Source organism: Lutjanus erythropterus, chromosome 6 (assembly GCF_056507025.1).
Source record: "Lutjanus erythropterus isolate fLutEry1 chromosome 6, fLutEry1.hap2, whole genome shotgun sequence".
Taxonomy (NCBI): domain Eukaryota; kingdom Metazoa; phylum Chordata; class Actinopteri; order Lutjaniformes; family Lutjanidae; genus Lutjanus; species Lutjanus erythropterus.
In genome coordinates, this window is record NC_139322.1 from 28,080,898 (window position 1) to 28,093,424 (window position 12,527).

General features: G+C 38.1%; 1 protein-coding gene across 1 annotated transcript; it reads left to right on the forward strand.

Annotated features, from left to right (window-relative positions):
* The first annotated feature begins 329 nt into the window (after window positions 1-329).
* On the forward strand, window positions 330-10,919 carry errfi1b (ERBB receptor feedback inhibitor 1b). The gene is made up of 4 exons (XM_084721508.1): window positions 330-529; window positions 6,127-6,286; window positions 7,115-7,194; window positions 9,223-10,919. The coding sequence occupies exons 2-4, from the start codon at window positions 6,240-6,242 to the stop codon at window positions 10,203-10,205; spliced, it is 1,110 nt and encodes a 369-aa protein (XP_084577634.1). The 5' UTR covers window positions 330-529; window positions 6,127-6,239; the 3' UTR covers window positions 10,206-10,919.
* Window positions 10,920-12,527: the final 1,608 nt, after the last annotated feature.

Genomic DNA, 12,527 nt, shown 5'->3' on the forward strand with positions numbered 1-12,527 from the left:
TTGGTTATCAGTTTCCTTGATTAAAAATAATCAGTATCAGTATCGGCCATGTCAGTTGACCATTACTTTAAATAATCCATTATGTCTAATTTTCCTCTAAAAATAAGTGGCGTTGACGTAAGTCACAAATATTCAAGTACAAAAAACAAACACAAATCTAGTTATTTTCCATCTCTGCTTTTTTTTAGAAGCCACAGGCTACTTTCCCTCATGGTGTTGAATTTCCTATAATAGTTGTATTTTTTGAGGGGTAGTCCCATTTTTTCCCTTTAAGACGGATTTGGGTGGAGTTACAGTATGAGCCCGGGGTGCTGGATGCTTTTATAAGGCGATGTGGAAAACCGCGTCACTCTGACAAAATGAGTTTCACCTCCCAGTGTTGTTGACAGAGGAAGGATGTTGCACATGGTTCAGTTTTCACCGGGACACTGGCTCGGACTGTACACATAGATATTTCCTCTCACATTGGACATAGACAGGTCGAGTAACCGTGGCTTTACGTGATGGACAACAAGTCTTGGCTTTCATGGTAAGACTGACTCCCGTTTGAGCATGAAAATTACACGACTTATGATGGAAAATCGGTATTTAAATCCTCTTAAAACGAGCGGTTGGGGCAGTGTTATGTGTGATGTGAATGAGGGAGGCTGTTTAGTGAGAATCATACTTTAAAAGCTGGATTTCATTATTAACGACGAACTTTGCGTTAAATGTAAAAAAAAAAAAAAGACTCGGGAGACGCGACCGTCGGTCCAAAATTACGGTTTTTGACAGGTTTTTTTTAGAAGTCTTTGAAAGCACCCTTAAGGTGGACTGTTTGTAGACACATTCAACTTGTCTGTCAGGGTTATAGAAAGCTATAAGCAGCGGGACAGACTGTTCTCCTGACCCGCAGCACGGCTCACCGATGTCCGCCAAAGTGAAGTCCCGTTGAGGCGCGACGGGTGAGTCCTGACTGGTCGGTGCAGCCCCGGTCTGCCGCTAGAGGGCGCCGAAGAGACACACGGTAGATTAGATGGTGTGTGGAGTTTGATCCACTTTAATGTGAATAAATAGCGTTCATTCTATTGATGATAGTGTTTTATTGTTTTAAATATGTATTAATATTTTATTAATACATGATGTATCTACAGAATATGATTATATCTGATTATATCTACACGTAGACGATGAACATCTACATTTTTAAAGAAACTACAGAATATGTATTTTAATCTGTATCGATGTGATTTCTGTTCAATGCACTGAAAATTGGTGGAGCATTGATAGCCTAGTTAGTTAAACTACTTAAATGTATATATATATATTATAAATTTATACATTCTGTAAATACTGACAGTATAGTTAAATAGCTACTTACTACATTCCTGACTGGTTAGATAAATATTCTCATTCAGCTTCCTCAGATCATATTTTAAATCTTTTTTTTTAATCAATTACATTTGAAGGCTGCATAGAAATTACATAGGGGAAAAAAAGTCCAGTTAGTACAGTTCCTAGTCTAGCTTTTTCGTACCCTTTACAGAAATGTTGGGACTGTAGACATTGTAATAGTATCAAATTATTAATGTAAATGTGTGAATGACTGATATGATTTATTGAGTTTTAAAACCAGCCAAGGCCTTCCTGGGAACTTCCGCACCTGCTGGCTGTGAGGCCTGAACATATGAGAATCAGTTTAATCTTTTTTTTTTTCTTTACTCCCACCAAACCTACTCAATCAAGTCTAGTCAGCTTTGTTTATATAGCACCAAATCATAAACAATCAATTAATCTGCTGATTATTTTCACGATTATACTTTAGTCTGTAAAATGTCAAAAAGAATTGTGAAAAATCACAATTTCTCAGAGAACACAGTGGCATCGTCAGATTGCTTCTTTTGTCCATCCAGAAGACCGACACTGTGTGGTTTTAACCCAGTGACTCTTCCTTTACTACCATAAATGACAAAGAAAAGCAGCAAATCCTTACATTTAAGAAAATGTAAGAACCAAATGTTTGACATTTTTGCTTGATATAAGTACTGTTCAGTAAAATAGTATGGCTCTCAATAATCTTAAACAGTGTTTAAATGATTCATATCATAACAAACTGCATTACCTTTATTGAATAAACTACAGTTTAGTTACTACATTGAATGAAATGAGTCAATTGCAGAGAGTAATGATTCACCAGCATCACTCCCACAGTCAGGAGGATTTAAGTCTAGATTTAAAGATTCAGACTTAAATGTTTCGTCTTATTTTTCAAATTACTTAATATTATGTGCATTGAAATGTGGGGCAGGATCATCTTGAGGCTGTGCTATCAAGGCTAGTGTGCAATTAAGAATAAGAATTAAATAAATAAAATAAAACATAAAAAATAATGATCAAAAACTGTAAACAGTTAATAAAATGCTAAAATGATGGCCCATTGTGTGGCCTATATTGGTCAGGTGGTCTGTACAGTTTTTCCAGTATGTAAAAATGTGAATGAAAATATGAAATTCTTGCAAACTATTTGGGCTTAGTTTATTAGAGAAACAACATTTTGGCCACAGTCCCAGAATATAAAAATACAAAGGTGCTTGTGTCACAGCTGTAAACTAAGCAATACAAACTATACAAACTATACAATAAAATATTAAGGATCAGTGTTTTTTGCAACTGCATTTTTAGTTATTTATAGTCAGATGTCTTGTTCATACTACAAACTGCATTTCTTTCCCAACATGTAACAAGGTTTGGTCATGCCACTTATATCCCATCATGCTGTATGCAGGCAAGATGGTTTAATGAACTGCATCCATCAGGCTTGGCCCTGTCACATGTAAAGCACAGGCCTCACACATGCTGCAAATACTGGTGTTGAGAACTGGTCTTTTAAGCCACATACTACTGCATTTTTTAGTATCGTGGCCCACTACAGCAATGTTGCGGTGGAAATGTTTACGAAGAAGGCATCTGGTAATATTTCTGTACCGCTTAGCAGGCTGTACAGAAATCTTAGTGTTGCTTGGCCAGTAGAGTTGTAATTAGCTGATGTGAAGCACACAATTTATTCTAGCACCGTGATGAAATCATTTGTAAAGGTCCAGTCAGTGAATGGCCTATTGCCTGAAAGAGGTGAGGTGGGAACAGCCAGCACATCAAGGCTCCTGCATGAGATAAACAAACTGTTTTTTAGCCTCTGTGCCAGTACACACAATCCTCCTGCAGGGCATTTGCAGCACAGGCTCATACCTTGGCCATGTCTGCTTGTCTCCATGGCGTATCTTCAGTCTTAACCTCATGGGAGAGTTCACTTGTATTTTCAGGCTTGCTTTGCTGCGCACCAAAGAGACACAAAGGCTCATTCATGGCTGAGAGTGGCTCCATTCATGGACGCTGAGTACTTGCTGGTAGAATTCATAATTGTTCATCGTCTTCCATCTCCGAGGCTCACTGGCGGAAATGACGACACCACTGGTTGTTTTAAGGATGACATAAATATTCAAATAGACGCATGGGTCACTGTTTTGTTTGTGGTGGCTTTTTTGATGCATTATGCATGCTCTGCATTGTTTGCTTCCCACATTGACTGTAGACCTACTAGTGAAATTAAACAAAGCAGGACTTTGAAGGATAAGATTGTAGTGTGATAGTAAAACTGAGATTGTGGGAGTGGGGTGGGGGGGGGGTTGCTAATTAGTGGTTTGCAGGTGAATTGCTGTGTGATTTAATTCGACAGAAGGGATCTTACATTTATAATGTTATTTCCCTATTCAGTGTTTACATTTAATGTTAAATTAAAGTTACCCAGAGCACTGCTTTGCTATTTTATTTAGGTTAAACGGTATTTAAAAATGAATTGTTCAGTTGAGTGTACTTTCTAACCATTTGGTTAAATGAAAACAGCACTTGATTTGCCATGACAAAGTTAGGGTCCTGCAGTACTGAGCAGCATCCCTGTAGGAATCTGTAAAGGAATGAGTATTTTGATTGTGAAACTAGGTAGTGGCCTGCTGACACCCCTAAATCCTCTCAGGTGTCAATCGGTCTGTTTAACCTGACCTCACCTTTGGCCTTCCACCTTGTCAGTAAAGCTTAGGAAGCAAGTTTAATGTTACCCTTCACATAAAAACTGATATGTCGGTGGCTGATATATTAGAAGAAGAAAGTGTATCTCTCTCAGATGACATGTTTTCATGCTTGTTATTTGCACACATACAGGCCTGAAATACACACACATGCACAAACAGGATCAATACACATGCAGCAAAGGAGAGATGTTAGATGCCACATACATGTAGTCAGGTGCTGCAAGCAGTTTATGTTCAGTGCCTTGCTCAAGAGCACGGTGGCAGTGCCCAAGAGGTGAACTGGCACCTCTCAAGCTAACAGCCCACAATCTGCACTGACTGGTCTGTGCTGCTCAGTGCAGAGTTTGCTGCTGTAGGACTGTAAATTGTTGACTGTTTATCACAGGAAGCCAGTTTATTGGGAAAAAGCTTGCTGGCTTTCTAAACAGCACTGTTTGTCGCTTTAGGTAGTGATTAATTAGTCCAACAGTATTAACAACAGTAAAGTAAGGTTATTAAAAAAGGTATACAATAAATTTATACGTTCATTATTGTAGGGATGGTGAGCTGTTTTGAATATTGGTTTTGTGTTGTAAAAATACACTTGTCAAGTTTGTTTTCCTCTTCATATATTTGCATTTGTAAGATTAATATTAATGTACTGATATCAGCCACAACAAACAGCTGATTATTAGCCGATGCCGTGTCACTCTAGGGATTACCATCTCCTGACGCAGGTGTGTTGATATAAGCATATAAATTCACTTTACAACTTTCTCTGACTATACAAACATTTTTAAATTACCTTGCAGATTTACATATTTTATAAAATACCTAAGATCCTTTTTCTTTTTTTGGACACGAGCCGCTAGACAGTATTATTGTTTTTTTTAAATATATATTTTGGGGCTTTTATACCTTTAACTGATAGGACTGCTGAAGTGAGGACAGGGTGAAACTCACGGCCACTACAGAGAACTCACAGCCTTAGTACGTATGAGGTGCATGCTCTACCAACAGAGCTACCAAGCCACCATGCTTGACATGTATTATATTAAAACACCTGACTACATTTTAATTGACTAGATATGTAATTGTCAGTTACAGTGTGACGCACTTTTTATTGATTATTTACTACATTAGAATATTTTAGGATCCGTAGCGGGATGTAAGTTGAACATATTCATTTGTAGTATGTATGTAGGCGCTGTGCTTGGAGTGTGTCTGTGAGCATCACAGGAATGCTGCACAATTAGCCCCTGTTGTAAGGGCGGGCGGATACTGCAGGGTTTCACGGTCACAAAGAGGAAGGAGGGCGAGGAGTGCTGCTGCCTTCCCACATCTGACCCAGAGGTTGTGCAACAGCCTGCACATCAGACAAATGGCTTTAAGCTGCAACCACAAAGAGATACAGACGGCAGCTGCCAGAACAGACTGAAGTCATTTACTGGGGTTTTCATTGTGTCTGTTGTTTCTTAGAGGCTCACCTAAAACAATGCAGGGTTTCAGGAATGTAAGTAGTTATTTACTGTACCAAGGAAATATAAAAAAAAACAAAACTATATCTTAAAATCTTACTACCCACACAAAATACTTTTCTTTGCTCAAATGTTTCCTCGCAGGCCGGCCTTTCTCAGAGTGAAAAATGTTTGCACAGAGTAACAAGACAGGTAGAATATAGACAATTGTGCAGTATTTATAATATGAATTATTTGATCTATAGGTGTTACACGTTTGTTTTTTGAGGCTTTGTGTATTTGTTCTAGAGTATCTGCCCTGACCTTTGAACTGCCTGGTAGGTGTGCATGCAGCTGGATGTGCTGGTTGGGTTGTATTCCAGATGTCCACTGTTCATATTCCCTGTTTATGGGTATTTCAAGCTGATGAAGGTGTGACCGGAACAAATTAAAGAAGTGATGTAATGCAAAAGCCAAATGTGGAGTTTTTTTCATGTTTTTTTTGGTGTTTAAAGCCTCTGACACACCTGCTATAACAAGATGTGAATGTACAAGTTTTCCCGTTACGCAGTAAAAGATATGTGGGTGAATCCCCCTCGACTCAGTTTTCTCTTTGTCTCCGACAGATTGTGGTGAAAATGAAGCCATGATGGGTGTGATAGAGCTGACCTGTGTGGGAGCTTATGACGGATACCAAACAGACCTTCCTGCTTTTTAAGAACAACATTTCTGCCACGATATGGCCGGGAGTCAGAACAACTACTGGGGACAGCATGACCTCAACAGGTACACAAACACGCCTCTCCAAGTCTAGGACGGAAAGAAACAAAATGTAAACAAAAAACAGTAGTGTGTCAATGAAAACAGTTCTTAATCTTTCATCGTATAATATCTGGAGTATCATTCTGTGGCAATTCATATTAAATACGTTGCGTAAAACAATTTTTATTTTTTTTGTCATGTCTGATGTGTAAACAGACAGAAAAATAAAAATCAACAAGTTCACATCTGCATCAAACAACTCTTTAATATGTTTTATTACCCTGCTTTGTTTAATACTCAATTCTGATTTGTTATCCACAGCATTTTACAGTCTGTTATTCCTGAATAGCAGATCACTGCTATGAACAGTGTTGCTACGGTTGCAGTCTGGAGTACTAAATTTAATGATTTTCAAATCAGTAATATTATTTAAAATCAATATTTTGCATCAAATAATTTTTTTAAGCCAGCATCTTTGTAAAGTAAGCTGAATAATGTACAGTGAGTGGGCTATTATTGTATAATAAACCTCCTGCATCACCATTTCAGGGTTTATTTCACCAGTTATTTTGTCACTAGTATAATAGTATAAAGATAATGTGAAGAAACACAATTACATTATTAGGTAAACAGAGAGAAAACATGCAAGAATATAGTTCAGAGAGGAGGAGCAATTTGCACTGCTGTTACATAATGTAAATACATAAAGGAGAGCAGCACATATGTTCCAGTAAAGCATATGTCATGCTTGTTATTTCACATTAATGACTTACTCACGTCAGGTTATGTGTAGGAATGATTTACACACATGCACAGCTCGTATGGATTTCTCAACCTCTCTTTATTTTTCAGAATGTGCTTTGGCCTGAGTGCTGACATGGAACACAACCTGACGGAGCTTCAACAACAGCAAATTGCCAGGGAAATTAACGGTTAGTATTTTACATTATTTTTACCTATAGTAAAAGTATAGTAGTATGGTAAATCTAAAATTATTAAATATAAAATGATTCTTAAATTATCTTTAAAAAATATATATAGAAAATCTAAAATTATTTCTCTAAAAAGAAAACTACAGATTGAAATGTGGATGCAATTGACACATGATGGTTTAAATTTGACAGAATCTCAGTTATTTCCTATGAATATTATAATATTAAAATTAATATGAAATGATTGATTATCAATTATTGCAGGAATGTGTGTGTTTTTTTAAGATATTGCTACTATAACCCCTTTTAGACTGAGTTACATTAGAAGAAACTGAGATAGAAAGGAACATGACACACAGTACACATGATTATGCATTATCTTTGAAATTAATTTAAAATAAACCAAACAAAACACTGATAATGTGTCACTGCAACTGACATTTGACTCTGTTTTTAATCTTAACTGAATTGTTATGGAACACTCAAAGGATTTGACAAGTGCTCTAAATGTTTTACCATACTAAATCATTTTTTTTTAATGATGTTATAATTAACTTAATTTATGCAGTAGTCTCAGCACATATCTATATTCTTAAGTTTGTCTTGGCACGACAAGCTATAGTTTTAACACTGTGTGAGTAATAAAACAGCGTGGGGACAGGGTTTAGTTGAGTTTGTCATCACTGCACTGAGCTGTGTAGCAGAGGAGAGCGCGGGGTGAAGGAGGAGGGGAAGCGATTGCTCCCTGGTCACCAGCTGTTCCCGCAGTCTGGGGCACGTCGGATGTTTCCACAGAGAAGGACATGGGAAGCTGTGTTAAGATTATGTCCTGCCCCTCAGATAATGAGGATTCTTGTGTTAATCAGGGTGTTGTGGCTGATGTTTGACGAAGAGGGTGATAGGTTAAGCGGTTGTTTTCGACATGTTTTTACGCTCGTTTCCTGTACGATATACCTTCAGCAAAACAGGAGGGTTTTTTTCTAAGAAGAGTGGGCAGCCCACTCCCCCTGGTATTTACTCCCTCCTACACCATCACTACACTTGAGTTAAGAGTGTTTTTTTCTCACTGCAAGTTGTTTTCCATGTTTCTTCCTCTGAGAGTTGTTTCTACACTGAAGGAAACAACAGTGATTGCAAAACCTTGCATAACAAAGCAGTGGTATCTTGGTGTAAAGTACAATTTTTGATTTTGTTTTATTTAGTTTATTTTGAAATATTTAAAAAATAATATACATATAGGGAAAAAACAACAACAAAATGAAACAAACATTCAACAGACTTTCAATAAGCAACATAAATTACCACATCATATCTGAAAAGGTGATGGAAGAAGCAACATGCTTATCTTGTTATCTTGTCATACCTCTATTTAATACCAATCCATCAATAATCAATCAATCACTCAACAACAGCAACAATCCCATCAACTATAATGCAATGTTCTTTCCCTTTATACCTAATCATCAACACTGCATAGTGAAGAATGTAAAGATAGTCATGTTGTCCACAAATAAAGATTTCAATATTCTTAATTAGGGCCGAAACAACAGAGTATTTTCATTATTGATTAATCTGTCAATTATAAGTTGTTTGGTCCATAAAATATCACAAAATGGTGAAAAATGTAGATAACTTTTTTCCTAAAGCCCAAGATGACATCCTGAAATGTTTTGTTTTGTCCACAACCTAAGTTTACTGTCAGAAAGGGCTAAAGAAATATTCATTATGAGAAGCTGGAGTCTTTTATTTTGACTTTTTTTTTCTTCCAAAAATAACTCAAAACAATTCATTGTTTATTAAAATGGTTGGTGTTTAATTTAATAGTCAATAAATAATTGATTAATTGTCGCAGCTCTGTTCTTGTTACATTATGATGCCATTTATATACATAAACAATTGTGGTCCCAGTACTGACCCCTGTGTGACTCCACAAGTAATATTCAAACATGTAGCTTTGTAGTCATCTATCGGCACAATTCAGGAGTTTGTGAATTCTATTTAATAGATGATTGTTTGTCCCTTTCCCAGGCAACATCTCCATCTCCCAACCTCCTCCTTTCTACTCTGACACTTACCGCCTAATGTCTGACAACATGCTGCGGCCCCATGAGGGGGACCAGGTGGTCCCTTCTTCCCAGAGACGGACAGTGTTTGGGAGCTACCAGAGAGAAGCCAAACCCCTGCCGCCTCTGCCTGACCCTGAGGAGCTCATGTCTGATGAGGCAGCCGACAGTGAGGTGGAGTTTTTTACAAGTGACCGCCGGCGCCTTTTGCCCAAAAGCTGCCCCAAGGCCGTGTGCAGGGGCACGAACAGAGACTGTGGCCAGGTAAATTACGCCTACCAGGAAAGCTCGCTGCGAGCTGGTGGTGCTGGCTCCATGGCTTTCTCTTGGCCAAGCAGAGAGGACAGACCAACAGGCAGAGGAGGTGGGTTTGGAGCCAACATCTGGGCACTGCCTTTCCAGAGAGACGACCACCAGCCTGTGGTTTCAGATACTTTATGTAGTAAAGACCAACTGCCATCATCCAGACTCCGGTTCTCCTGTTCAGTCTCCACAACCTGCCCCGCTGACAAGCCACAAGTCCCTCCTCGTATCCCCATCCCACCAAAACCTGCTGCTCTCTCAAAGACTGTGACCACCAATGAGGAAGACAAGCCTCCCAAAATTCCTCCAAGGGTCCCCTTGGTCCCACCCTGCCCACCCCGTACTCCGAGCCCAAAAAGCCTTCCAATTTACATCAATGGTGTGATGCCTGCCACACAGAGTTTTGCTGCTAATCCCAAATATGTGAGTAAGGCATTACAGAGACAGCAGAGTGAAAGGGCGCCACCTGCAGCTCAGTTTTCTCCCTGCATTGTTCCCATTTTGAAGGATGGCAGAAAGGCCAGCGCCACACACTACATCCTCCTGCCACCAGGCCGACCACCGGCACACTCAGACAGACGAGAAAGGCTCATGAGTGAACCGGCCAGGATGGGAAACAGACAGGATGGGTGGCAGAACAGATAGAACCTCTCACTTATGTCACTGACTGAGACTTGATGAGTATAGAACTGTGACTGACATAAATAACCACATGACACACTATTGTACAGAGTGAAAACATCTGCACGCTACATTCACGTCTAATACCATATTGGTGTTATTTTCAATGACTGACTCACTTATGTCACACAACACTGTGAGATTTTTGCCTGTTTTTAACTGAACATCTTACCGGTCAGTATTTTAGTGACTTCTGTTCGAGATGAACCTAGAAAAAACATCATAACATTCCAGTTTCATTAATAATGGAGAAATATTTACCTCCTATAACAATTTTCAGTTTTGGTTTACTGAAACACTGCAGTTTTCTCACAGGGAAAATGTCCCTTCACGCATTCATTTTTAATGGACCAGTGTGTAGGATTTAGTGGCATCTAGCAGTGACCTTGCAGATTGCAAAAATCTCATCTCCTCCTCCTGTTCCAAGAGAACCTATGGTAGCTGTGACTCTCACAGAAAATTCAAAAGGCCCTCTCTAGAGCCAGTGTTTGGTTAGTCTGTTCAGGGCAACTGTAGAAACACAGCAGTGCAACATGGCAGACTCCATGGAAGAGGAACCGTGCCTTCTGCAGACATAAATGACCCATTCTAAGGTAACAAGAACACAATAATTCTTATTTTCAGGTGATTATACACTAATGAAAACATAATTAAGAATATCTCATTCCATTTCTGCCATATTCTGCCAATAAATCCCTGTAAATCTTACACACTGGACCTCTAAATCTGACAGCAATATGCTTATATCACTAAAACAACCTGAGTTAATACTATGTCTTACAAGAGAGCAAATAATTACTGTATGTACAAGCTGGGCTTGTACCAAACTGTTCATCCCTTGTGCGTTATTTTTTTATGACAATGCTGCTTGAAATCTTAAGTATAATGTATTGATAGATTTAATGTTTTGCCAAATCATTCTTGTATTAAGATTTTCAACTTTTAGAATGACACAACACATCTAAATATGCTTTGAACTACAGTGATATCAAACACTTCACCTGATGAAAGTCTTAACTTTTGTTTCTGTTTCAGTGTTCGTGCCTTTTACAGGCTTTTTGTGCAGATGCACTTAATTTTTCTCATGCTGCTTTCACCATCAGAAAGCTGATGTTTTTATTTCAAAGTTACACTAAACTATACCCTACCAGCAAAATACTCAAAATTCTCACTTCAGGCATGGAGTATTAAATCATATCTGTGCTTGTGTGCACAAAGTTTAATTTATTGAAAAGAAAAATCTGTTTGCTGATGATAAACAACAAGAGCAGCCTCACCATCAGAATCCGTAACACATGACTGAAAGCTGCGGTCACTCTTAAATTGATTGTCAGATCTTTTAAAACGCATGAAGAGCATTAGTCAGCAAGTTATTAATATTTTCTGATTGTGTATTTATACACAGGAGTAAAATGTATTTTCAATTGCGGTCAGCTGACAAACTTTTAACCATTTTGATGAATTATTTTAACTGTATTTGTATTTAGCTCAGATAATGTGTATATGGTCAACAAGTGCAGGTTGGGCCTTTAAATGCTTCTTTTTTTGTGTGTGTTGGCATGGAAACCATGTTACGTTTACACTGTCGAGGTGCAGATCCACGTTTACAACCTTTGTTACATCAACAGGTTGGAAGTTCTCATGAAGGCTGTGTGTCGACCAGAGCAAAGGCTGTGTGTACGTTCATAATGTTGTTTGTGTCAAAAGTAAATCATTGTAAAATTGTGTTTTTAATCTATTTATAGAAATAAAATAACTTATTCATTCTATGATGAGCACAATGTCCTTTTTCCACACCAGAACTATGATATATACTTTTGGATGCTTTTTTGTTTAACTCTATTATTTATTTATTTACATACTTACTTATTTTTTTTATATCAGATCCTCATGAAATTACAATCTTCCTTTGAAAAGAGAGGGAACATAAGGGAACAGTGTCACTGTCCCATAAATATTTGAAGAAAACCATAATAAGGTAGGAGCAGTGACCTGCTGCTCTGTGGTAAAATCACTTCCACTCCTTCCCTCCTGAAAACCTATTTTTGTCATTCTTAGGGGGAGATGGGTGTTGTCCGCAGTATAATTTACAAAAGTGTTATTCATCTTCTGAAAGCTGGGAAGCTACAGATTAATTTCACATGCAGCTCAGCTCTCTGTCATGTTTTTCTAGTCACAAACCTGTAATAAATATTGTGTTTTTGTCTAGGTGCCGACTCATGTTTAGAAAACTTTAAAGCACACAAGGACTTTTTTTTTATTTTAAAAGATGATGGTCACTCCCAT